Source organism: Manis pentadactyla, chromosome 19 (assembly GCF_030020395.1).
Source record: "Manis pentadactyla isolate mManPen7 chromosome 19, mManPen7.hap1, whole genome shotgun sequence".
NCBI lineage: Eukaryota > Metazoa > Chordata > Mammalia > Pholidota > Manidae > Manis > Manis pentadactyla.
This window is the reverse complement of record NC_080037.1, coordinates 7,506,359-7,534,329: the sequence shown is the minus strand read 5'-3', so window position 1 is coordinate 7,534,329 and position 27,971 is coordinate 7,506,359. Positions and strand designations below refer to the sequence as shown.

Below are 27,971 nucleotides of genomic sequence, written 5' to 3'. Positions count from 1 at the left end.
AGAAGAGTCTGACTGCGGGCCAGCCCTCTTCTCCCCCACACCATGCTCATTGCTACTGCAGGGACAGCAACCTGTGGGTGCAGAGGGAGCCTGATTAGCCCCTTGGTTTGGTGAGCTGGGGAGGCTGGGAGGGAGCCAGGGATTTGTGTACAGAGCAGGGATCTGAGCAGTCTGGGCTGGGCAGACCCTCGTGGTTAGAACCAGGCAGAGGGAGAGAGCATGATCGTAAGATGCAGTAAGGGGTTAAGGAACAAAGAGATTCAACAATCTGCGAGAGGATCTTGGTGATGAGGGGAGAGAACCTTCCTATAGGATGTAGTGTTCAACACTGGGGCCAACTTCTGACCCCAGGCAGGAATGCTTTTCATGGCATTTCATTTTTATCTGCAGAATAGGAGATGTGATGATGCATTAGAGACACACAACAAGCTAAATATTCATAATGCTAAGAATGCAGCAAAAAAGTAGGGGGAAATGATTAGATCAATACCAAGGGAAGACATTTTAAAAGGATATTTCAAAAATATCCTTAGCTCCAGTGAATTCAGTGGAGAATTTTTTCCAAATTGCTCAGTGAATATCCTTATATTATTTCAACTATACTAGAATGTAGAAGAGAATTTTTCATTGCTCTAATTTTGTGAGACAAATATAGTCTTGATAAAGTTAAATAAAATGTATATATAATGGCTTAACTACCACTAAATATTGGAATGCAAGGACAACATGTTATATGGAAACATTCACTAGAAAAATGATTACATAATCATTTCAAAAGATGTTGAGAAGATTATCAGTAAAATTCAGCCTCTATTCCTGATTTAAATGTTAGAGGAGAAAACATATAGAAAAAAGCAGTCCTGTTCAGAGCAGAGAGGAAGGGATCTAGTAAATCTAGAAAACTATACTAGCAACTAAAACAAAAGCAATAGAAATTAACACTTGAAGTCCTGGATAAGGAGTTTGTATTTAAATGGTCTAAATAAAGAGACAAACTAGAAGAAATAAAAACACTTTTTTGGTAAACGACATGATTAAATACCTAACAAATCCAAGGAAATCAATCAAAACAAAGTAATAGCAACAAAAAGTCCTAGAAGCAATGAGTTCAAAGTTACAGGGTATATGAGATATCAATTTTTTAAAAAATCAAATGTATCCCTAACTACTAGTGAGATAGAGAATATAATATAAACAACTTCTATTTACAACAGAACAAAAACAAATCACACTCAAGATTATCATGTGCATAACATAGGTGGGTCATGGGGAAGGCAGTATAGCACACAGAAGACAAGTAGTCACTTTATAGCATCTCACTATGCTGATGGACAGTGACTGACTGCAATGGGGTGGGGGGGATTTGATAATATGGGTGAATGTTGTAATCACAATGTTGCTCATGCTAAACCTTCATAAGATTGTATATCAGTGATACCTTAATAAAACAAAAAGATTATCATGTGCAACATATGGCACTTATTAAAGGCATAATGAAAATACTAAAAACATGAATACATGGAGAGCTAAATCCACTGTTGTTTGGGAAGACAGATGTAGTAAAGATAAAAATAAGTTGCTATAAAGAGTCAATCCAATATCAATTAAAACCCTCACTGTATTTTTATAAAACATGACATATTGGTTGTGACATTTAACTGCCAAGAATGATCAGGCAAGAATATTGAGTTTTTAAATGAGTAATTATGAAGCAAATAAGTAGATAACTGTGATCCAGCATATTTACCCTGACAGATTTTTAAAACATAGCAGACCACACCTTATAACATTAGGATAAAACCTGAAAAGTCATAATTCATTCAACATCTTTTCAGGAACTATTTGAGGACCAACCACTCTGTGCTCTTCTAGGGGCCGGATATACAGCCAAGCCAGGAAAGATCCCCGCTGGTCACGGAGAAATGGACAATTAACAAGTCAACAGATAAATGGACAGGATAATTTCAGAGTGTGGAAAGTGCAGTAAAGACCCCAAGCGATGGGTTGAGGGCTGCGAGTGGGAGGGGCTACTTTGGATTAGACAATCAGAGAGGCCTCTCTGAAGAGGAAAGCTTTTGAGCTAAGATCTGTGGAACAGAATGGTGTTTCCAAAAATAATTTCAATTGATCACATGTTGATGAAGTTGTTTTGGGGGACCTCCTACATGCCAGGCTGGGCTGAGTATTGTGCATAGATAAGCTTGGTAATTTTAACTTTAATTCTGGCCTTGCTCTTAAGGATTTTATGACCTATACTAAACACAAAGACTGGAGAAAATATTTGCAATATATATGACAACAGGCTCCTACAGATCAATAAGAAAAAGAAAACAATGTAAATTGAGCAAATAAGAACAACTACTCACAAAAAGAATAATGAAATCCAGAAAACCAATAAATATAACAAAAAATGCCCTCCTCGACAATAAGGCAATGCAAATTAGAACTATAAGATACCAACTTTCACTGATTATAATAGTTAAAATGTAAAGATCAAAGTCATCCCGTGTAATCAACAGACTGAGGAGTGGACCCTGTTGCATCTTGTTGCTGGGATATAGACAGAGCCCATCGGAGAGCAATCTGACAGAATCTCTTAAGATTTTAAATAAGAGTATCCTATGATTCAGCAACAGGAATCGATTCTACAGAAATTAAAGCACAAAGACCGAAAGGTACTATATAAAGATGCCACTGCAACAATGTTTCTAATGATTAAAAAGAATATGGAAAATACCATAAAAATCCTTCAGTAGTGGGCATGATTGAATAGACCACATGTGGAATGCCTGCAGCCACTCAAAAAAGAGCTTCACATACATGACAAACTGATAAATGGAAAGGGAATTGAATGATTCTCTGACAATGAAGAATATATCGCCTTTTAGGTTTCTATTTGTATACGCACAGAAAAAAGACTGGAAAGACAGGCATAGTCGTGACAGTGGCGGGAAATCTAAGGTTGGAAGGACAAGTGGGACTTTCAGTGTGTATTTTGTACATTTTTAATAGAGAAGGAAAATCCAATACAGTTATTAAGGTCACAGATTACCATTTGTCTCAGCTGGGAAGGGGAGTTTCTATTTATGAAGTTGAAGGATTGTATCAGCTCCGAGATGGTCATATTTTTTAAAAGCACACCAAACCAAAATGCAAGTAAATAAATATCAAACAACAGAAAAGGAAAATGTATGTGATAGGCCTAACTGAAAAATGTATAAAGGATAGGAGCATATAGCTGCTTCAGATCCTTTTTGGAAGGAGGTTGGGTATAATTTACACTTAAAACACAACATAAAGTTAATAAAGTCAAACCACTTACTGAGATGTCAAAGGTGGTGACTGGAAGAGAGAAATATGTCATATTCAGATGAGAAAATACAATGTTATCACAGGGAAGAGCCTGTTTTTACTTTGAGCTGCACAGTAAGCCACTAATAACTTCATTCAAGCTGTTTACTGAGCACATACTGTGTCAGACAGTGCTTTCTACATACAGCACTTTGCTTTAATTCTCCCTCTTGCCGCCTTCTGAGGTAGATGGCCCCCCTCTACAGATGAGGGAAGAGGGGCACAGAGAGGTGTGGTAACTTGCCCAAAGCCACATAGCTGGTAAGTGGAGGAGACAGGATCCACGCCCAGAACTGGTTAAAAAGCCCAGGTGTGACCGATTCTGCGGTCTGATGACCTAAAGCTGAGAGCTGCCCGTGGGGGCATGGGAAGTGCTCCCCGGCGGGGCTCCCCGGCGAGGCGCCTGCCTTTTGAGCCACCGCCGGGCACCCCCGGGAGTCCGGGCCTTCCGTGTATCCTCTCAGGATGATCACAAATTCACCTTGGCAGAGCTGAGCGCCAAGTATTTCGTGGACCTGACAAAGGTGAGTGACGATCCCCCGAGGGAGGCAGGGGGCCTTGGGGACTTGCAGGCTTCCTGCACAGATGTGGAGGTAGAAATCAAGCCCCCCAGCTTGGAGTTCAGGGCCTTACCCCTAACCTCTGCCCCGCCAAGCTCCACCGGACGCAGTTGGAAGAAAATGCCAATGGCCCCCAAGAGTTCAGCTTTGCTAAGAGAGTGAGAACGGCCTAGGGCGGCGCTCCTCGGACCTCCGTCTTCAGGGCCCCTTCACACTCTTATAACTGATCACGGACCCCAAAGAACTTTTGCTTATGTGCCTTACGTCTGTTTACCTGTATTTACCATATTAGAGGTTAAAATGGAGAAAAATCTAAAAATATCTCCTAACTCATTTAGGAACAAGGGCAGACCCATATCATATTAGTACAAATAATACTTTTATGACAAATAACTATTTCTAAAAGCAAACAATGCTGTGGTATTTCATAATTTTACAAAGCTCTTTAATGTCTAGCTTTTTAATAGAAGACAGCTGGATTTTCACATAATTTCAGCATTCAATCTGTTGCCATATCACGTGTCATGTAGCCTTTGGAAAATGACACTGTACATTCAAGGGAATGAGACGGAAAAAGGCAAACAGTTTATTATTATTATGTTCGACCTTTTGGGCCGCCTGAAAGGGTCCCCATATGGCTGCTTGAGAACCACTGGTTTAACAGCAAAATCATCTATTACTACTATTCCTACTGTCAGCACCGCAGCTATAACTGCCAATACAATGGCCACAAATAAAGGCCCTCAAACTGTAAGGTTCTCTTACTTCTAGAATTTCTCCGTTGGCGAGGTTTCACCTGGTACCAGGGAGGAGCATAGGAGAATTGTCTCATATTTGTTAAAACTGTATGCTTTTCAGGGGGAAGGTGGTGAGTTCTTGATGGGGATTAGGGAGAGTTTGTTTTACGATCCTCTGTGGGTTTCACCATCTCTTTCATGTAGAGGAAAAAGCGTACGAACTTGTGAACGAGGCAAGAGTGAGAATCTGTGCATTCACAAATTTAGTTGGTATTTTTTCCCTAATTCTGTTAAAGAATCTAAGTGTGAATGTCTTACCCACATTATATATTGTATCTCATCATTCCATTAGCCTTGCCCATTATATTATAAACTGTTTTTTTATAATGATCCCCACTAGAACTGGAGCTCCGTTAGGGTCGGGACCATTCATACTCATTTTGGTTCCTACCATGGTACCAGGCCCAAGGAATGTGTTCAAAATGGTTTGTGCATCAATCCATAAACAACAGATCCTTCTTATGTAAGCATGCTATAAACATCCCTTCTATAATGTTAATTTTTACATCTCACTTACCTAGGGGGAACTTCCAGACAGACCTCCAGACAGCTTCACAGGTCCCTAGACCCAGCCTAGAGGGCTCTAAAGAGTAAAATCTGAGTTTTGAAGCCAGGTTCCCCTTTACTGTAACTGCTTCACTTGTCATATTTCATCCATTCTTTTTTCTTCTCCACACAGGGCCTTAGCCCAGAAAAGGCATGGGAAATCTTGAATCGAAATGGACCCAATACACTTATCCCACCCCCCACCACTCCAGAATGGGTCAAATTCTGCAAACAACTGTTTGGTGGTTTCTCCATCCCACTGTGGACTGGTGCCATTCTCTGTTTCCTGGTCTATGGCATCCAGATACATTTCCACGAGGATCCCACCAAAGATAATGTGAGTCTTCAACCACTACAGCCCAGCCCAGACCCTGTAGAGCACCTGGTATTATTCTGTTCAGCAGCCTGGTGCCCCTGGAGTTCTCTAGTCCAAATCCCTAGTGTTCCCAGAGTTTTCTAAGGGAGCACTTGGTCCCTCCTAGTTTCCCCAGAAAGCCATTGATTCAGCCCCCTGAGATACATGGTTGTTCGCAGAAGACTTGCTCTCCTTAGATCATCTTCCTGATCATCAAAGCGGTCTGCAGTCCTCTTTCCAGAACTTCTCTTTATCTCCTTTCTCCCCCTCTCCCTCACTATCCATCCCACACCCCACAAATGGCTTCCTGGAGAGGAAGGCGCAAGCTTTCTCCGCCTGGGATGTTGCCGGCCCCTCACCGTAGCTCAGGGTCCCTTCACCGAGAAGCCCTGCCTCAGTCTCTCCTCAGCCCCTGTGCTCTCCAGCTTAGGCCTGTGGTCTCCTCCACCCGGACCAATGGCCATTACCCTTGCAAGCTGATTTTCTGAGGAGAAAGAGGAAGAAAAGGACCTACTGACGGGCGCTTTGTTTCCCCAATGCCAGCTGTTCCTGGGCATCGCACTCTCTGTTGTGGTCATCGTCACTGGCTGCTTCTCCTACTGTCAGGAGGCCAAGAGCTCCAAGATCGTGGAGTCTTTTAAGAACATGGTGCCTCAGGTAGGGTTGGTGTGGGAGGAGCTAGTGAGAGGCGGGTGTAGAATGTGGGCAAATGCACAATTTATAAGTTCCCCGGAGAATTCCATCCCCTGGTGAGTGAGCTGAGAGAGCCTGGTGATGTGGGCATGTTCACTTAGATTTGCTCCATCAGGACTTAAAAATACCCCGAGCAGGACTCATCACCTGCAGAGAGTCTGGTCAAGAGCGCATAACCGGAATCTAATGGGCACAATCTGAAACCCCAAATGAGAACACCCGGTTCCCACAGAGGTAGGGGGCAAAGAGGGTTGGGGAGGGAGGACTCTTCAGATGCCAGTGACCTTAAAGACAAAGAACATCTGTGCAAGTAAATGTTCCAGATTAAAGGAGGCTACTGACAACAAAATGCAATACCTGGCCCTAGACGAATCCTGTGCTGGAGGAGAAAATAATGCTTGTAAAGGATATGCTGGGTCGATGGACAAAACTGAAATATAGACCATAGATTAAAGTATTGTGTCAGTGTGAAATTTGCAAAAATTGGTAACTGTATTGGGCTTATTTAATACATATATATGTTCATTATATATATATATTGTTATTTTATATATGTTTTAATATATGAGTTTTTATATATATATGTCATATATATACATATATGTATAAAAACTCTGAAGTTTGTAGGAAGAAAGATCACAATGTAAGTAACTTACCCTAAAAGAGTTCAGGAAAAAACATGTTCATATACACACACATGCAGAGAAGAAGAACACATGACAAACCAGTGGGGTAAAATGTTAACAGGGGAGCCTGGGCACAGGTAATACAGGGGTTCTGGGTACAATTTTCATTCTTGCAACTTTTCTGCAAGTTTAAAACATTTTCAAATAAACATCTTTAAAGTGCCTGGAACTAATATGACAGTAGAAAGAGGTTCCAAGGCACAGAACCAGAAACTTGGAAAGGAGCAGCTTCCGAAATTCCCCAGCAATGTGATCGTGTTCTGTCACCACAGGATCTTCTCCCTTTGGCATCAATAGAACTTGATTCCTTCCTCGAATAAGAGTTCTGGGGGAATGTTTTGGTAGCGTGAAGTGGAGTCCAGAGGCGCTCAGTTAGGTTTTGCTGCTAACAAAGCACCCCAAAACCTCATGGCTCAAAAGAGCAAACATAGCCTTTCTCAGTTTTTTGGCTGGGCTGCTCTTCTGATCTGGGCTGACCTTGGCTGGTGCTGGTTGGTCTATGATGGCCTCACGCAGGTCTGCGGCTTCAGTGATGTGACTGGGACGTGGTGTTCCCTTGGTGTGTCTTCCTCCAGGAAGCTAGCTTGGGCTTGTTCGGTATAGTGACAGAAGGGTTCCCAGTGACAGCTGGGCAAGCTCCAATGTGCAAGCACTTTTTAAGCCTCTGCTTGTACATTTGTTAAATGTCCTATAGGCCTAAGCAAGCAGATAGCCTAGCCTAAGTGTAGCGGAGCGAAACCTCCTCTCTTCGTGAGAAGAGCATCAAAGTCATGTTGCAAAGGGCCCTGCAGGCAGCAATGGTAAGAATTTGTAATCTACCAGAGACCTTCAGGAATGATGTACAAAAGGGGGAATCAGAAGAAAGGGGACCAGGAACAGGAGGTTATAGGCCAGGAGTGGGAATGGGAGAAACCAAGAGCTTTGGAAATGACCCTGTGCTGTCTTCCCACAGCAAGCTCTGGTTATTCGAGGTGGAGAGAAGATGCGGATCAATGTACAAGACGTGGTGGTAGGAGACCTGGTAGAAGTGAAGGGGGGAGACGGAATCCCCACTGACATCTGGGTCATCTCTGCACCGGGATGTAAGGTGCGGTGATGTGGGAAGCAATGGGAAGGGGCCAAGTGTGGTCTTAGGGCACTGTGCTGATCGGGGCTCAGTTAAAGAAAGTATGATCATATTATTCAGAACCTGGAGAAGCTACAAGTGAAAATTCAGGGTTAGAGACAGTAAGGTGCTGGTATGAAAATTTATGTTTCTCTCTGCATGTCAGTAATGATGAAGTTGGTAGCAGATAAAGATGTGTCATCATTATAAGTGAGTCTTCATTCCCATGATCACTTCAAGACCCCTCCTCTCTCCCATCCCAGGTGGACAACTCATCCTTGACTGGCGTGTCAGAGCCCCAATCCCGCTCCCCTGAGTTCACCCATGAGAACCCCCTGGAGACCCAAAACATCTGCTTCTTCTCTACCAACTGTGTGGAAGGTGAATATCGCATCATAAACAGACCCGATTCAAAAACAGAAATTGAAACGAAGATTTCAAGAACTCACTATCTTCTAAAGGCAGTAGGGTGGGTGACAGCTGGTTCAGCAATCTAGATTCTCCAACACCCATAAACTGTGTGGCCTTTGGTGAAAGGTCAGGCCATCATTTCTACATTTGCACAGTGAGATGCTAAAAGTCACTACTCTGTAGATTTTTATGCAGATTAAATGAGAAGATAAATATAAAATGCTTAGCATGAGACCTAACACATTGTAAGCATCCTATAATCGTTGGCTGTTATTATTCAAGCTAGTGAATGAACTATGCTCTCTGAGCTGAAAATTGCACAGAAAGAGGGAAAATTATTCAGCCCTGCGAGGTCATTCTCCTGAGGTAAGCCCTAACTTCTCACTATTCCAAGACGGGTATTGGCACTGGAAATTTGAGTTACCAGAGGTGCGGCTCACACCTTGACTTTGCTCCAAGAATCTAGGGCATCCCTTAACTGGGAGACCGTTCTGGCTGAGGTGGTAACAACGGACTTCATATCACCATGTCAACGTCTCCTTCATCCTTCCCCCTCACGGAGGCCTGCAAGACTTTCTGGGACACACATGAAAACCATTATTCATGCTTAAGAATAAATGCTCAAGTATCTAAGCAACAGCTATTTTTAATTGAATGCCTACCTAATACTTGTCCAGGGCTACAGATCTCTGTGATTCTCACAGCATTATACAACAAATATTATCTCCATTTTACACGTGAACGACTAAGGTCCAGAGAAATTAAATGCAGTATCCAAGAGCACAACTCAACAGAAAAGAAGCGGGTCAAGGATCCTAAGGCAGGTCTATCCCCAAGACCCCTGCTCTTTCCACAGAACTTTCTCTGGAATAAAGCTAGTTAATGACCTCTCTGGCTGTAAATTATTTAAGTTGAAAATACCTCGGGGGATAAGAGTAACATTAAGACTGAAGAAGAATACAACTAGAAAATAGAATTATGTATGAAAATACAACCTTTTTAAATATGGACAGAAAGATGTGAGTTAGCAAACTTCCTCCAAAAACACTACATTTCGATTATTAATTTTAGCAAGAAATTTGCTCAGATTTCTCCCTGCAAAGTAGGTTTTCATCAGCAAAGTATATGCTGTGATAAGGGGAAAAGCGGGGGATGGTCGTCCCTCTGAGAAACAAGGGTCTGGCTTGAATGGAGGAGGCCTTAATAGGAGCGGGACCTAAGATGTGGCCGAGAGGTGGAGCTTGGGTGAATGAGCTCTGACCGGTCACGCTGAGGGGGTCTGGTGCTGTGCCGGGCCTCACGCAGGGACGTCTTCCAGAACTACTCTTGCACATGACACCGATCTGCCCCATGCGCTCTCGGACTCATACAGCTGAAGGTGACCTTGGAAATGGACCAGCTGCTCTGTGTCACCACATTTGTGGAGTTGCCAGACTAGGACTCCCCTCCTAAGACACTCGTGTGGTTCTGTATCGGTTCTTCTAGAGACCCTAGATTCATCTACATGAAGATGCCTACCATGTGCCCAGCCAGGTTCTAGGCTCTTTTAAACACATTTAGTCCTCACAGCTTTTGTGGGTACCTTCATCCCATTTTACAGGTGAGGTAACCTGAGTCTCAGAGGGTTTAAGTAGCTTTCTCCAGGGCAAACAGGGGAAATTAGTGTGTTGGAAAGTTGAACTTCCCGCCCTGAGTCTTTCTGATTCTAAAATAAGTGTTATTCCTGTGATATGTTGCTTTTCTGGGAGACGCGGACTGTGTCTTTAATGGTAGGAATGTCAGCCGTTAAGGCAAAGAAGGAAGAATTATCTGAGCAAAGAACTTTATCAGGCCCTCCTTTCCAGCCACGGAGGTGAGTGGCCTGCGCCGTGTAGGTGTGTCAAGTCAAACACGATGTCCAAGTTCGCCTTCGGCTGGAGAGAAAAGCGCAGAAGCCCAGCTGTTACGCTCGTGTCACCCAGCAGGGGTCAGACTGGCTCTAGCCAGCCGAGCCGGAAGGGGCCTCCGGTCGCGCAGGGTTCCTCAACCTCCAGCGCTGGGGACGTTTGGGCAGGATAATTCTTCGTGGTTGGGAGAGAGGAGTCCTGCCCCAAGCAATACAGGACGTTTAGCAGCGCCCCTGGGCTCTACCCACTAGACGCCAGCAGCAGCCTCCCCCACCTGTGCTGTGACGACCAAGACGCATCTCCAGACATTGCCAAGCGTGCCCCTGGGTGAGGCCCACAGGGCTAGGGGATCAGGGGCCCTCGGAACATAAGGCTCTAGCAGAAGGGTAACCACCACGCCTGCCGATCTAAGCTATTCAGCTGCTGGGGGCAAAATGAGAAGTATGTGGGCGGTGGAAGGTATTTAGATGAAGCGGGTGGAAGACCTTCTTGACAAGGGAGGCAACCAGGCCGTGAAACCAGGTATCTCTGTGTCTCTGGAGAGCTGTGAAAACCCTTCAGGGGGTTTCAGGCTAGGAGACCCTTACCTGTATAAACGCAGTAGGAGGGAGTGGAACATAATACCCCTTCAGGGAGCCTGCTTTCCACCTTGTTTTTGACTACTGACAGCTCTCTCTTTGTAGGAACCCAATCCGACAGGCTTCCCAATTGAGTCCCCCCTACACCCGCAGGAGCAGCCCAGGGCGTTGTGATTGCTACCGGAGACTCCATGGAGATGGGCCTCATCCCCTCTCTGACGGCAGGCCTGGCTGTCGGCAGGACGCCCATTGCTGTTGAGATGGGGCACTTCATCCATCTGATCACAGCGGTGGCCGTCTTCCTGGGCATCTCTTTCTTTCGGCTCTCGCTTCTCCTGGGCTACAGCTGGCTGGAAGCTGTCATTTTTCTTATTGGCATCATTGTGGCCAATGTGCCTGAGGGGCTGCTGGCCACTGTCACTGTGAGTAGCGAGGGTGGAGGGTGGCCTCAGGGCAGACACACCAACCCAGAGAAACGACCGTCAAGGACAGGGTGTGCTGATGTGCACACAGGTGTCAAATCATTCAGCCCCCGCATGACCCTGACATCCTGCACCCATATTTTCGGGTGCCTTTTCTTTCAACTCACTGAGACAGGACGAGTTCTGATGGAGAAAGCATCAGGTTGTAAGTCACTGGGAGTGAGGTCCAGTCCTGGGTGTACTGGCAGGTGAACTTGGCTGAGTGATGTAGTGTCTCCAGGCCTCAATTCACCCATCGGTGTATGGAGGAAGAACTGAATTCCGTAATTCAGAATTACGGAATACCATTGGAAAGAACTGCAAAGCCCATATAAATTCAACCTCTCAGCCAGTGCTGAATATCCCGTATAAAATCCGCAGGACGTGATGATTGTCCCTAGGCACAGGTGCCCTGCTTGTGTCTGTCCATGTCAGCGTTGGGCTGCTCCAGCTGGATGTCATTGTGTCGAGTGGAAATATGATGCCCGGTTTGGTCCCAGTTTTCCCATCTCGAGAAACACAAAACAAGTCAGTTCTCCCTCTTCTGCAAACTACCCTTTAGTGTTTGACAAGTAGCCATTCTGTGCCCCTGAACGTTCCACCTGGGAACTGAAACGGTCCCTTTTGCCTCGGCCATTCCTCACATGGCACGCTCTTCCTGATCCCCGGCTTGGCTGCGCACTAGCTTACCGATATCCTTCTTGAAACAGACATGAGGATAATTCTCGGGGTGTGGTTGCACTAGCACGAAAACATCGGGACTGGTGATACGTAAAGAAATCAAACCTCATGATTAGAATTCTGTACTTACGTAACCACAGCTGAATTAGCCTTTAAAACGACCTTACTACACTTGAATTTATGGTCAGCAAAAATCTGACAGTTTAAGTTATTTCTCAAGTCCTTTCAGTTCTGCTCTTTTTCCTTTTTTGGTTTCATTTTTCTCTGCTCTCCATTCTTTTATTTTGTTAATGACTGGTACGACCCACCTCCACACACACAGCATCTCACACCACAGTGAAAGGTTAGCTATCGATGTGGTTCCTGGAGAGACTGGGTTTGAGAATGAGGTGGGCCTGAAAAGAGGCTGCTGAATGGAGAAGATGCGAGGATCACGGGGAAGCCAAGGATTCCAGGGGAAATAGGAGATTTCTCTCTGTTACCCCGGGGGGAGGGAAAACCTCTTTTTCTGAAACTCTGCCAGAAAGCACAAACCAAAACCACTTTCCTAATTTCCTTCACCACAGCCACAGATAACATTTCCAGCAACCCAAGGGAAATAAGTACACAAAATGAAAATAGCAATAAAAGCGATCTGATTTCCCCAACACAACGTGGTGTGAGTGGCCAGTCTCTTCTCCCCACCTGTTCTCTCCTCTCTCTGTGGCCTTAGGTGTGTCTGACCCTGACCGCCAAGTGCATAGCCCACAAGAACTGCCCTGTGAAGAACTTGGAGGCCGTGGAGACACTGGGCTCCATGTCCACCATCTGCTCAGACAAGACGGGCACCCTCACCCAGAACCGCATGACCGTCGCCCACCTGTGGTTCGATAAGACCATATATGAGGCTGACACCAGCGAAGAACAGACTGGTGACTAGTGGCGCTGGTCAGGAGGGGAGGGATCTGGGGGACGTGATGAGTGGGCTGAGGGGGAGAGGGGAGCCCGGTCAGAGAGAAGACAGCTGGAGAGCCAGGGGAGGTGTGATGGGCAGGAAATGTCTACTAGAGGGCTGAGCGGAACGGGAATAACTCCCGGCTTTGGTCTCCTGTTCCCTGCTCACAAGTCTGTTCTTTCTGCCTGGAATATGTTTGCCAAGGGCTCTGAGACCTGGATTATCCTGGCCCGAATCGCTGGCCTCTGCAACCGGGCTGACTTTAAAGCTAATCAGGAAGACCCTCCCCATGGCTAAGGTGTCAGGCCTAAGCGGGTGGAGGGTGCCTCCGTGTCCGGGCCATAACCTGCCCTCTCCCAAAAAATCTCCCCCAGGCCCTCCCCACCCTGTCCCTCTCCTTGTCATCGCGGGCAAGCCGAGGTGCCTCGCTCCTCAGGCTGCTTGCACAAACCCCACCCTGGCAGCGGGCGACGACAGGCGATGCTTCCGAGTCGGCCCTCCTCAAGTTCATGGAGCAGTCTTACGGCTCCATGCAGGAGATGAGAGAGAAAAGCCCCAAGGTGTAGAGATACCCTTTAATTCTACCAACAAGTACCAGGTACGGGACAGCAACGGGAGGAGAATGGGGGGCGGGGAGGGGCTTGCCATTCCAGGAGCTTGGCCTTTGCCTCCACTTTACCTCTGAGCGGTGGAACAGACACAGTGGCTAGCCAGCGTCCCAACTAACCAGAAGGCTCACCTGACGGACAGGTGCCAGGAGGGAGTAGGTGACAAAGGAAGAGGCCGTCAGTCCCGAGCAGAGCTGTGGCCATGCCATTCACGGAGAGAGCAGGTCATCTGCAGTGTTGGCAGGGAGCAAAGGCGAGGGGTGAGAGTCAGGTGTGAGTCACGTGCAGCCGTCAGGGGGCATCCCTGTGGCCTCGGCGAGCTTTGCTGCTGCAGAACAAGGTTGCTTCCCCGAAGCGCCTTCCTGCACTAGCCACCAAGTGGTCCCTTTCGGTCCCTGCCCGCACTTCTAGCAGCTGCCCTTAGGCAGAGAATCAGGGGTCTCCAGTATGTTTGTGACATTTTTCATTTCTCAGGAGCATTTTGTCCATTATCCAGGGAGCAGTGACAGGAGGAGACATGCTGAGCGGGGGACAGTGGGGGCACTAACAGTGAGACCACGAGAGGGACAGGAAAGCCCGCGTTCCTCTCCCAGGAGACTCCCGGCATCCTCTGAAGGGGGTTATGGTGGAAAGTAGGGGCCGGACCATTGCCCTGGCTGGGGCTCCTCCAGCTGGAGTTTGAGTTCTGCAGGGCAATCGGGATTTGCTCAGGGGAGCGGAATTCTCCAAGTTCACCCACTACCATAAAGGTCAGATGTTCAGGTGTGGGTAACAGAGAAGAAATGAGACCCCCAGTTTTGTTTTTTCTGCCTTAAAAAACACATCATCATGCTCATTTCGGCAGCGCATATATCAAAATTGGAATGATCCAGAGAAGATTCGCGCGGCCCCTGCCCAAGCACGACATACCAACTCGGGAAGCGTCCCGCATTTTTCTATTTGAAAGCTGCTAAATAATAGATCTTGGAAGTTTTCATCACAAGAAAAGAATTGTAACTGAATTAAACCATAATAACAAAGCTATGTAGGTTTTTAAAACCCCAATCACCTATAGTTTCACACTGAACACTGAGCAAGTAAGAGTTAAAGGAATAGATCCAGAGTTTTGTCTCAACTGGCTTTCAGTCAGTGTAATAGGATAGGTCTCCTAGGCTCAAACTGCAAACTGATTTCTACTTTTTTCTGACAGTTAGTGGCCTCACTACCCAGACAGGAAATTTGCACTTGGCGGGGCCCAACTAAAGCCTATGACTGGAAAGAATTCGGTACCTCCACATGATTCAAAATAAAAGCAAAACATGTCCACGATATTTGTTGGAAGGTCTAACAAAGCAGCAACTTTCGCCAAAATCACTGTTAGTGCCTTTTCTCAACTATTGACCATAAAGTTCAAACGGCAGTTTCTTCCTCTGTAGGCACCACGTGTGCTCCACCAGCCCACCACCAGCCAGCTCTTGCAGGACCTGTTTGGGGGACGCACCTTGGAAACCATCCGGTTACTTTCCCCCTGATGGCCCTAAAGAACTTGCCATTAGGGTACTGGGCTCCGGTCCACAAAAGGTGTAACAACGCACTGGTCATCTGGAGAATTAGTGTCACTTCTCTGAGACCGAAATGAAAGGGAGACGATTCTCTGTTGATGTTACCAGATTTCTCCTTTTTGTGAAACTGTCATCTTCTATCAAGATGTGATTTTTCTGTGACCAAGTTACTAGCTTCAGTAGGTCTTGCTATTACCTCCAGTAATCGCCAATTAATAGTGAACAAATCTGTGTTAAGCACTCAGAGAATTAAGCCTTTAAAAACCTTTTACAGCTTTTTGCTTAAATGACTTAAGGGTTTCCCGCTTAATTGCTTAAGCATATTTTGAGTCTATTTTCACATTTTTCCCCAAAAAACTCACCTCATTTTACACAGTTTTCCCACCCTGCTTATCCTTCGGGACAGTGCAGTCAGTCCTCCTCTGCACCAGCTCATCACCTTTCAGGGTGCTGATTTTGTTACCCGACAGGCTTCATGGCAGGAATTTCCTGTTGTTCAGATCACAGGAGGAACCCCGTAGATAGCTCCTTTTCACAGATCAGAGATCAAAGGGAAAATGCGAAACCGAAATTGGTCTTATTTCTCTCCCCTCCTCAGGTTCACTTCATGAATATGCCCTCCCCTCCCCACCACACCACCCGACCCTGACCCCACCCTGTGCCAGCCAGGCCCTCTCCGGAGACAGTGGCAAGGGGACTAGAACGACTAGCCTAGTTCTGAATCGTGCTTCACAGTTTTCTAAGTGCTTTTTACAAATACTACGGCTCATAAAAGCCCAATGAAGTCGGCAATGCAGAACCCTCTACATTTCATCAAAGGCACCGTGGTTCTGAGGGGTGAAACCGCCTCACCTGAGGTCAGAGAGCTCTCCTGCTGGCCTGGGAACGCTTTTCCTGCCAGTCTGCCCTGCAGCTCTGCCAGCCACCAAGCACTCTCTGCTCTCCAGGCGGGGAGGAAGCTGGGAAAGTGCGAGCACCTGGTTCTGCCGGCACCGCCCAGGCTGGTGGAGAACGGCCGGACACCCCACGCGCGAGTGTCAGCAGGCTGGGGGGCCCTGGGAGCAGGAGTCTGCCTCCTTCTGGGATCTGCTTCCCCTCCCTAAGTGTCCATCCACCTTCGGGAGGACAGCTCCCGGGGCCACGTGCTGATGGCGAAGGGGGCTCCGGAGGGGATCCTGGAGTTCTGCTCTAGTTCCCGCCTGAAAGGGCAGGAGTGCCCAGTGGACGACGAGATGAAGGAAGCCTTCCACAACGCCTGCTCGGAGCTGGGAGGTCTGGGGGAACGCATGCCAGGTGAGGGGCTGCGGGAGAAGCCTTTGAATGGCATCAAGATGGTTACTATTTGTGCGGTGGGAAATGGAGGATGCTGGGGTGAGCGGGACAGGGACATAGGCAGCTGAAGGAAGACCGCTCCCTTCTTCTGCTCTCCAGGGTTCTGCTTCTTGAATCTGCCAAACTCTCACTCCAAGGGATTCAAGTTTAACACAGATGAAATCAATTTTCCCATGGATAACCTTTGTTTCGTGGGGCTTGTGTCCATGATGGACCCTCCCCGAGCTGCTGTGCCGGATGCTGTGGGCGGGTGTCCGAGTGCAGGGGTTAAGGTAAATGCTTAGCCGCCTCAGAGCGCGCCCCCCAGCCCCCTCCTCACCCCCTCCCCGCCCCCACCCCGTCACAAATTGGAGAGCAGTAGAAAGCCTTGCATAGAGCAGGTTCTTAATAATCTTGGTTGAATCAAATTGATTTCTGCTTCCTTGACCTTATGATACTTAGTCTTAAGAGAGAATCTAAACATGAGTGTCCTCTATTGTTAGAATCTTGTCTGGCATCGACCACCAGGGGAGCTTTAAAAATCTGATGCCTAGACTACACCCCAGACCCATAAAATTAGAAAGTCTTAGGGTGGGACCCAGGCATCTGTATTCTTAAAAACTTTTCCAGAGATTCCAGTGTGCAGGGAAGTTTGAAGACCAGTGCCCTAGGCCTGTACTTCTTAAAACTAGTGTGCCGGTGACTCTCCCAGGGGTGTCGTTGGAAATCTGATCCTGACTCGGTAGGTCTAACACTGCCCCAGAGATTCTGCATTTCCAACAAGCCCCCCAGGTGATGCCCATGTTGCTGGTCTGCAGGCCACACTGGGGGGAGCAGAGTGCTGGGTGTCCTGTAAATGTGCTGCTGGGAGGGGTTGTAACAAAGTGAGGCCAAGTGGGTGGGGGTCTGGAGCAGGGAATGGTGAGAGCGAGATACGAGAGATGGGGGCCTTCACTGGATCGGACTTGGAGTGAGCAGCTAGCCTAACAGACTATGTCCAGGAATAAAAGTTAGAAACCAAAATGAATCGGTGCAAGAGTGAAACCCAGCCGCGGAGTGCACCCAGAGGGGAGAATGCCTGTCTGGTCGAGGCGGGCCTAGGGCTTCCTGGGAGAGCTGAGTTCCTCTAGTTCTGGGCTGTTCCGTATCCCACGTTTCCCAGTTCAAGACTCATGTACATCTGCAGTGTTAGCTACTGACTCCTTCCCTGCTCAGGCCTGATCTTCCGGATCCCAGGCCTTGGGGGGGACCCATTACTTGGGGGAGGGCCCTGGAGGTGTTTGAGGAGAACTAGTGCTGGCTTTGCTGCAGACCTTTGCTGGCAGCTCATCTGGGGGCCCCCGGGGGCCAAGCCGAGCTCAGTGACTGGTCCCTAGAGTGGGAACCAATGAATCAATGTAGGATACTATTCTGGGTGAATTTCCTAATTACTACAAGATGTTTGGGGTGGTAGAGCCCTCTCCAGAGATAGCTTTACTATGACACACCTGCCTAGGGTAACCAGCTGATCTACACATTCCCCCATGGCTCTACAAGCTACCACACCGAGTATGGGAGATAAGTAGAAAAGGAGTTCCTTTGCATGTTCTGAGCTTTGACTGTGAGCTGTTAGAATGAGGAATAGCACTGTGGATATAGTCCAAAATTCACCTCCCTGGATATTTATGGACTCGTGTTTAGCAAGGAGTCACAGTTGTGCCTACAGGCAGGGAGGCCCAAAGAGGGGACAAACAGGTGATTTCAGCCAGGGTGCCTGCCGGGTCAGGAGGGCATCCCAGCCTGAGGCACAGTGAGCCTGTGAAGGTCTGAGGAGGACCCTGGGGCCTGGCCTGGTGCTTTGGGGCCAGCCCTTGCTCTGGACCTAGGTTTACATGTCTCCTTATAATTTCTTACTTCCTCTGGACCCTAAGCAGATGGACATTTGGCAGACCTGGGGAGGAGTTGTGAATCACCCCCTTTTCCCTGTAGGAAAGTATAGCATCCACACGATGCCATCACTCACAGAGGACAAAACGGGACAGACGTACAGGCGGTTGTCCCATAAGCTAGGCAGCAAACTTTTTACAAGAAAATGGTTATGAGATGGGTTTTCCCAGGTACAGCCATGTGCTCAGGCTTTTGGAATAAACATGATTTTTAAAGACTAAAATAAAGATACCCGATTATATGTGCCCCTGACTGGGGCTCTCAAGAGTACACTAAAGATATCTGGCGCTTTCTGTGAAGCTGGCCTCCTCTAAGAGCTGCAGTGAAGCAGTGAGGGCCTGACGTAATGAGTGCTGGGGGGTTTCTCTCTCATGGGCTCAGTCTGGAGGAAGAGGGGGCAAGGGAACAAGAGGGCAGCTTCAAGACCACGGAGGACCATCAGAGGGACAGCACGAGAGGCTGAAGATGAAATCCCTTTAGGACTTGCCAGAGGCCAGAACGATCAGGTGCCCTCTCCCTCCAAGGGGACCATTCTCTGTGGGACCGCACTTGTATTACACGTGTGCAGCTCAGGGCTCCGTGACCCTGGGTCCTAGAACCCCCTCTTGGGGTGATTGGCTTTGTTTTTACTTCAAGCCTGGCATGGAGGTGGTACTGCCAGAAACTCCATTTGAATGCCTCGGAATGACACCACGCCTGTCCCCGTGGTGAGCCGCTGGAAGCTGCCAGGGCACTGGAGGCCAAAAGCCTTCACTGGGGGCTCAGTCTGAATCTCACCTGGAATCTTCTGCTCCTCCAGGCAGCTCCTCCCCAGGTCCCCCTGGTGCGCAGGCCAAGCCTGGTGAGTGCCACGCACCTGAGCCGGGAGAGGGGAATCAGCAGTGTGGGTAAGGCTCAGGGTGCTGCTTTGCTGAGTCCCTAGAGACCACAGCTGAGTTATGCTTTGCTGTCTCCCTCCCGTATGCCTGGGGCCCCCGCTATGGAATGAGGAGGCCTCACAGGAAAACTCCTTCAAGGCTTACTTCCATGCCCTGAGGTGAATAGCCTGACCTTTCTGGGACCTCCGCTCCCACATGCAGCTGGACGGCTCAGTCACAGTTTCCTTCTCCCTCCCATCAGGGCCTGAAAAATCGTGCCTTGAGGGCACTTGGGAACCCGGAGCAGTGGTTCTGGGAAGCCATCTCCTTTCATTCCTTCACACGGAATGGTTTGTCGATGAGTTACCACGTGTGAGGTGTTGTGCGGGGGCAGGGAACTTAACAAGGAGTCAGAGCTCTCCGCCCGCCCCGTGGGGGACATGCAGACCAGCCATCCCCACACGAAGCAGAGCTGAGTGCCAACACACAGAAGGACCAGAGCACTAGGGAAGCGCAGAGCTTGGGCACCAGTCCTGGGGGAGGTATGGGATGGCACAGCTGGTACCAGGGGCGCAAAAAAGGGCCAGATCCAGAGACGCAAGGAGGCAGTGGGAAGATGAGAGGCAGAGTGAGGAGTGGAGTGCACCTGGCCCGAGATGAAATTTTGCTAGGCAGATGGATTATTCCAGACATTCGTTTATTGCCACTTGTTCCGTGTGTAGGTGTTTGTCTTTGAGCTTCAAGAAGCATAATACCTCTGGAGCAATTAAATGAAATTCTGAATATAGTATTACACCTAAATCTCTGATTTATTCCCAGGAAACCTAGAACCCAAATTGTCCCAGGTTCCATGGTCTCGTGGCCCTGACCGGCTCCCAAGGTTTGAAGCCACAGTAGCAAGATTTTTATCTATAGCACAAGTTCTTGGGAACGAGCTACTAAAACACCTGCGGAATGAAAGCCCCGACGTGTAAGCTCTTAGAGAGAGGGGAGCATCCGGGACCTCTCTGAAGATTCTGCTCCCCTTCCAACCCAGGTGATTATGGTGACAGGGATCATCCCATTACAGCCAAGGCCATTGCCAAGAGTGTGGGCATCATTTCAGAAGGCACGGAGACAGCAAATGACGTTGCTGCTCGGCTTAACGTCCGTCAGCCAGATCAACAGCAGGTGAGACCCCTGAAGAACTCAGATCTGCCACTTTTTTCCTCCAGCTTTAGCCTTCCCCACCCAGATCCCAGGTACGAAAGTTCTTGGAGACGTGCAGTGTTTACTTACTGCAAAGTAAAACAGTCGGAAAATGGCCAGTGACTATGTCAGTGGGTTTTCAGAGGCAGTGGGAGAAATAAAGAGGCAGAGAAAGGGGAGGAGTGGCTGGGGCAGAGGGAGGGGATGCAATGGCAGTCTGGGGACGGTGAATGGCTGGGGACAGTGGAGAGACGGGATGGAAAGCAGAGGCAAGGAGGTGTGGTAAAGGTTGGTTAGAGGGCACCAGGAACCCCAGGGAACTCTGACTCTCTGAAGTAGCCTTTTAAAATTCTTTCCTTCAGGGAAGTCGAAGCCATTGTAGTGCAGGGCTCAGAACTGAAGGATCTGACTCACAGCAGGTGGATGAGATCCTTCGAAACCACCACGAGATTGTGTTTGCTCGGACCTCCCCTCAGCAGAAGCTTATCATAGTAGAGGGATGTCAGAGGCTGGTAAGGGAGACAGAGCAGCTTTGCGGGATGTGGCATGGCCAAGCCCCAACCAAACAGAGGTCCGCGTGGGCTGGGCCAGGGGAGACTCCAGGCAGTATCCCACACTGAACCCCAGAGGTGGGCATCTTCTGGGGGCTCCCTGAGAGGGTTAACATCTCGGGAGCAGGAGAAGGAAGGGCCAGGAAGCTTAAATCAGGCACGGTCACATCAGGAAACAAGGGACGAGGCAGTCACACTGACCTCTGGGATCGGTCCTGAGTCTGACACGGCCGGTTCTCACTCCCTCTGCTCCTCCGCAGGGCGCCATCGTGGCGGTGACCGGCGACGGCGTGAACGACTCCCCCGCGCTCAAGAAGGCTGACATCGGCATCGCCTTGGGCCTCGCCGGCTCCGACGTCTCCAAGCAGGCCGCCGACATGATCCTGCCGGACGACAACTTCGCCTCCATCGTCACGGGCGTGGAGGAGGGTGAGGGGTTCGCGGGCTGGGGGTCCTCCCGGGGTGCAGGCCGTCTGAAGCTGGTGCTCCAGCCTCCCGGGCCTTCTGCCCTGATCACGGGGTCCAGTCAGGGCCCCAGGCGTCCACAGCCTGCCTCAGCTTCCGTCAAACACAAAATCTCCCTCTCTCAGGAAGACGGGCAGCCACGCTTCAGGGGCTGGGGGTGGAGGTGGGTCCCTCCAATCCCCCTGATGCCCTCAGAACCTCCCCACAGGCCGCCTCATCTTTGACAACCTGAAGAAATGCATCGCATACACGCTGACGAGCAACATCCCCGAGACCACCCCCTTCCTGCTCTTCATCGTCCTCGGTGTCCCCCTGCCCCTGGGCACCGTGACCATCCTCTGCATTACCTGGGCACAGACATGGAGAGGGCCGAGTCGGGACCTGGCTCGCGGATCTCCTGTGGGATGGACTGGGGAGCAGGACAAACCGGTGTCTAGAGAGAGGGACGCAGCTTGAGTTACTCCCGAGCTTCCTTCCAAACTTTGTGTCCCCTGCCACCCCCGCACGCCGTCCCCCAGGTCCCTGTTATCTCCTTGGCTTATGAGTCAGCCGAAAGTGACATCATGAAGAGGGCGCCCCGTAATCCGAAAACTGATAATCTGGTGAACCGCCGTCTCATCGGCATGGCCTGTGGGCAGATGGGTGAGGCCGGAGGGATGAGGAGGGAAGGGGATGGGCCGCCCCTGCCCAGCCACTGGAGCCGTCCTGGTTGGAAAGTGAGGGAGAGATTTTAACGACCAACTGTGCGAGGCCCTGGGAACACAAAAAACCATTCATCTCTAACCTGCCCTTGACTTACAAGTCCAGTCAGGAAGGAATAAACACACATAAAGTGATAGCATCTTTCCAAGTGCCTAATAGTAAGTGTGGACAGGACATGCTGCAGAAGGACAAAGCAAGGGGCCCACCAGTCAGGACAGTCACACAGGCTTTATGGAGGAAACAGGACTTCAGCTTGGTGTCGAGGGTGAGGCTCAGACTGGCAAAGGTGTGGCCAGGTGTGCGGGATCACAGCAGGGCGGAAATTCACAGAGCTGTTGAGCAGTGAATAAACCAGGGGTGGAGCCCTTATTCCTGATAAAGGAATAGTGGAAAATACGGCTGGAAAGACAGGTCACATTTGTATTGGGGCCACAGCCTTGCAAGACATTTGAGAGCCATTCAAAGTCTTTGCTCTTGAGCTGCCAGGAACAATGGGGTGTTTCAGAGGGTAGGGTGAGGGGCAGACAGGGAAGAGACAGGACAGGGGAGACCATCCCAATATCTGGGGGAGAAATAACACGGATTTAGGAGCCAGACCTGTATCTGAATCCCAGTTTCACCAACTACTACCTATATGACTCTGGACAATGACTGAATCTGTTTTCCGTTTTCCCATTTACAAAAGGTAGATAATAGCTCATAACTGCGAGGATCAAGGTCTGCAGGGACTTGCACGGTGTACATTTCTGTAGTTAGTAGGCAAACATTAACATCAGCTATTGCTGTGGTCCATGCATAGGGGATGGAGGTGTTGGTTAAGGAAGAGGCCAAGGGCACATGGGAAAGATGTGAGGAGGAAATGGAGAGAGGGGAGTCCAGCAGTCTCAATGGGGAGCAAGAATAAATCTCCACTGAAGGTTTTTTCAGTTTTAAGATTTTACGATTCAAAGATGACTCTGGTTAGAGCTCAGAAACAAATGTTAGGGCTTGGAGGCAAGTCCTGTAGAGATGATGGGCTCACATCATTGATGGCAAGAATCTTCAGCATTAAAACTCTGACACATACCAACCCAGCCAGGGGCAAGTCCCAGCCACCCACCCCTCCTTCCATGGTCTGCCTTTTGGGGTCCTTCTCTGAACCAGGTTCCCCAGTCCTGTGACTCTGTCACTCACAGGCATGATCCAGGCTCTGGCTGGGTTCTTCACCTACTTTGTGATCCTGGCTGAGAATGGTTTTAAGCCTACTGATCTGCTAGGCATCCGCCACAGCTGGGAAAATCGGTGTTTCAGTGACCTGGAGGACAGCTGTGGACAGCAGTGGGTGAGTGAGATGGGAAGGGCAGTAGACGGTGACCAGTGAAGGGGAAGAAGTGAAAGGAAAGCCATCGGAAGGGCAGGTATCTGGAGCTTAGCCACGGGAGGAGCAAGCAGCCCCGGCGTGGAGAGGAGGGTGGCACAGCTGGGGGAGACCGAGGCACGACGAGACCACGGTACTGGAGGGTCGTCAACACGGACATTTAAATCTCAGAAACCAAGGACAGGAGCAGTGTCAGAGTGACAGGGAGCCCAGAGCTGCATTCTTTACGTGGTGACGGGAGTGGCCGGGGTATTGATAGCTGAGTGCAGAGAGGGGCAGGGGTGGCGTGACCCGAGGCACACGGGCCTGCTGACTGGTCTCATTCTCAGTCCAGTGCTTGGCTCATCAATTTTTGGTCTTTGTTTTCTAATCATTTAAAGCTCTGTGTTTCCAAGTACAACTTTGCCCACATCCTATGAGGTTCGATGTGCAGTATCTCATTATTGTTCAGTCCCACGTATTTCCAAACTCTTTATATGACCTACGTGTCATTTATAAACCTGCGGTTTTATTTTTTTCACACATGAGCTTTCCCTTCAGTCTAATTTAGATGCAGCTCTTCTGGGTTCCCATAGCCTTCTGTGATCTATTACCGACATAGTCAGCATACCCGGTCTTCCCCATTCAGCTCTACCTTCCTCTTGTAACACGGAAATGAGAGGATGAATGGGTGGATGAATGGATGTCTCCTATCTGGTGCCCCCTCTTGGGCATTCTCTTCCCTTCCACATTCAGGCTCCCTTCCAGCCCCACCTTCCTTCTTGACCCATTTCCTCTGATGCTGCTAAGTCCTCTTCCTCTCTCACACCACCTTTCTTATTAATTTAGTAAATATGTGTTGAGCCATATTCCATGCCATTCACTGAACTAAGCACATGGTGAACTAAGCATATTTACAGATAAATCAGACTAGGCGTTTACCCCTGAGGAGCTCTCAGGCAGGTAAGGAAAGGATATGAACAACTTAAAATAGAACAAGAAAAGTGGGAAGACAGAGATACGTGTGATGTGCTAAGTCCTGCGGTTGTCTAAAGGCCTCACTCGGCCTTGGGGGCCAGAGAGGGAAGGAGCAACTGAGGTGTGTCTGAATCCCTTCGGCCACTGCCTTCTCTGCTCTGCCCGCCCTCCCCGCAGACCTACGAGCAGAGGAAGGTGGTGGAGTTCACGTGCCACATGGCTTTTTTTGTGAGCATTGTGGTTGTGCAGTGGGCTGACCTCATCATCTGCAAGACCCGCTGCAACTCCGTCTTCCAGAAGGGCATGAGGTGCATGCCCCCCACGGCCCCCACACTCCCCACCGCACACACAGGCCTGGCCCTCCCCTGCCCTTGCCCTCCTTATCTTCAACACACCCTTTAACACTGTTTCCCAGAAACAAGGTCCTAATATTTGGGATCCTGGAGGAGACGATCCTGGCTGTCTTTCTGTCCTACACTCCCGGCATGGATGTGACCCTGCGATTGTACCCACTCAAGTGAGTAGGGAAGGTATGCAAGCAGGGGGGCCTCTGGGTGCAGGGAGAGTATGTGCTAGGAAAGAAAGGTGTGTTTCACTCGTCTGTTTCAACGCTGCAACAAATGCATCTCACTGGGGAAGATGGGTGGCTGTGTACACAACCCTCCAGCCTGGCACATTTGCAGCCTTACCACGCTTCACAGAGTGGCCTCTTCTGCAGAGCGATGTGTGGTATGGCTGTGCAGGTGTACATACTGCTCAGAGCTGAAGTCATCATGAAAATGGCCTGAGCTGTGTGTGGCTAATTCTGTCGTGCCTGTGCAAATGTGTGTGGGTTATGCGTATGTGTGAGTGGGCACACTGAGGTTCGTGCCGTCTGGTATCTTGCTTCGTTCAAGTCCCATGGTTGTTTTTGTTTCGCTTTGCTTTGTTTTTGACATTAGTATATGCTTGTTGTGAAGAAATTCTATTAAAGATTTTCAGAGAAAAACCAAAGCCCACCTTCCCCTCCCATTCCCGCTACCCGCCCCTGCACAGGTAGCCTCTGTTAATGATTTAGGGTGTATTTTTCCAGCTCATTTCCTAGGCATTCACATGCCTTGCTCACCCTTCTGTCCCTTGCAGTGTTTTCCACAGTGCTTTGTATACTGTAGGTGCTCAACGAATATTTAACAAAAGACATTGGCAGTGCCCTTAGACACTGTGAATTTCAACTCAACTGTGTAGTATTATGTGCCCTTGGACAGTACGGAACCATTCTGAACCTGTTTCACCCGCCAGATTTCTGTAACACACACCTGGCGATTGTTGTGAGAATTATGCATAGAAATGTGCATAATGCACCAAGCATAGGAATGGTGGGAGCTTGTCAATAGGAGCTTTATTATTGTTGCTATTAGTAGCAATATATACAAAACAGTAGAGACAGTTGAGCATCTCCCAAACACTTTATATATACCTTGATCTAAAACACATCAGCTAATATTGCAATCATTTATTTTGTGTGTTTTTCTTTATCCTCTTTTCTCTGATCCCCAAGTTCCTTGAGATCTAAGACAGTCATGCCATCATTTTTATGTCCCCAGGGCCTAACATGGACACAGAGTAGATAGTAGACACAGGATGATCATTGCTGAAAGAATGGGTGACCATATTATATAGCTGTTTATATTTGTCGGCGTGTGTGTGTGGAATGCACAGTGGTCTAGACCCGCCCTGTCCAATCCAGTAGCCGCTATCCTTATCCTTATCCTATTAAGCTCTTAAAATATGGCTAGTAAGAAATATGGTTAGTGAGACTGAGGAACCGAATTTGTAATCTTATTTAGTTCATTTAAAGTTAAACACCAAAGCAGTGTCAAATATTTTTCTATTACATGAACTGTGCTATTCTTGTTGGGCTACGTTTTCCTTTAACCACTGACATTTAGTGTCTGACTTGAGACGTGCTGTCAGTGTGAAAAATGCTCCCTGAATTTCGAAGCTTGGGGATAAAAAGAAGAATGTAAAGTATCTCATTATCTCATTTATATTGATTTCATGTTGAAATGATAATGTTTTAGATACATTGGGTTAAATGAAATATATTATTGAAATCGATTGCACCTGTTGCCTTTTACATATTTTAATGTGCCTACTGAAAAATATTAAATTTCACATGTGGCCTGTGATCTATTTCTACTGGGCAGCGCTGGTTTAGGCCATGTCTCTGCCATGCAAGGGAACAGATGTGGTTCTGATTCATCTCCTCCCCAGCGTCCATCTTCCTGGTCTCTAATTATAGAAGACAGTCAGGAAGAAAAATTCCCCCACCTTTGCATTATGGCAGAGTGTATATATTCCCACACAGCTGGTCTCAGATAAACCCATCCCGCTTAGACAACCTCCCCTTTGCGGGTGCAAGGTCTCGAGTGCCCAGACACAAAGGGGTCTCCCTGAAGGACTCCGCAAAAGGCAGCAGATAATCTCTGTGAACACGGCACGCACCTCAGGCGTGGCATCTGTCACGTTCCCTTATCCTGGCTTTTTCTGTTTCTGTCTTGGGCCTCTCCTCCCGCCCCCAGGCTCCGCCCTCCTCGGAGGTAGGAACCAACACTACACACCGAGGCACTCAGTTCCCACACACTGGCCTCTGCACCGGCCCTCTCTGGCCCCTCCAACTCCTGCCCCACTGACCAGTGCTTGCCCTCTACAGGTTGTTCTGGTGGCTCTGTGCCACTCCCTACAGCATGCTTATCTTTGTCTACGATGAAATCAGAAAACTCAGCATCGCCATAACCCTGGGGGTGAGGCTCCCCTGCGCCCGCCTCTGACGGGGTGGTCCCCAGCCCCCTAGCGGGCTCTCACATCCCGCCAGTTCCCCAGGCCCATCGCTTTGCTGCCCACCTCACCGCCTGGCCTGTGCTGTGCTGGGACCCTGCCCTCCACTCCAGGACTCCTCGCCCTACCTGCTCTGTCCAAACCTCGGGGCCCTGTGCTCCACCTGTAGGCCCCCTACCTCATCCTTGGTACCCTTGGGCCCACCGCCCCTGGACGCCGCTCCCGCAGCCCACCCTCCTCACTCTGGCCTCTTCTCTTCCACAGGCTGGCTGGAGAGGGAGACCTGCTACTGAGTGTGGCGGAGAAAGAGCTTCACTGACACAGGGGTTCCTGGGGGCTGAGGGGGCGGAGGTGGGGCTAGGAGTTGGGCTCATCATCTGAGCAGGGGCAGAGCTGCTAGGATGGACCGTCCTGGGTGAGAGGCTGGTGCTCCTGGGGCTGGCGTGAGGGCCTGGGGATGGGTGGGCTGAGGGAGCCCTGCAGGGAGGGCTGTTGCCTGTTGAATGAGCAGCAGGTCTGCAGAGTAAATTTTCGCAGCATCTCTCACCTGGCGAGATGCTTCGCATCTGAGGCTCAGAGAGAGAGGATTACTGTGACTGCCTGTCCTGAGATTTCACGGGAGCCAGGCAGGGGAGTCTTTTGGGAAC

At 49.0% G+C, this 27,971-nt stretch overlaps 1 protein-coding gene and 1 non-coding gene across 2 annotated transcripts; both read left to right on the top strand.

Moving 5' to 3' along the window:
• The first annotated feature begins 219 nt into the window (after positions 1-219).
• LOC118930895 (sodium/potassium-transporting ATPase subunit alpha-4-like) lies at positions 220-27,617 on the top strand. The gene is made up of 22 exons (XM_057495172.1): positions 220-225; positions 3,816-3,875; positions 4,007-4,069; positions 6,153-6,266; positions 7,941-8,075; positions 8,357-8,474; positions 11,122-11,390; positions 12,823-13,021; positions 16,298-16,486; positions 16,625-16,797; positions 19,230-19,317; positions 20,324-20,457; positions 20,838-20,987; positions 21,287-21,455; positions 21,700-21,890; positions 22,010-22,133; positions 23,369-23,514; positions 24,685-24,815; positions 24,923-25,024; positions 27,200-27,290; positions 27,438-27,489; positions 27,589-27,617. Exons 1-22 carry the CDS (start codon positions 220-222, stop codon positions 27,615-27,617), a joined length of 2,733 nt encoding a protein of 910 aa, XP_057351155.1.
• On the top strand, positions 14,483-14,587 carry LOC118930917 (U6 spliceosomal RNA). The gene has a single exon (XR_005032210.2). It is a non-coding gene; the product is annotated as a U6 spliceosomal RNA (small nuclear RNA).
• Positions 27,618-27,971: the final 354 nt, after the last annotated feature.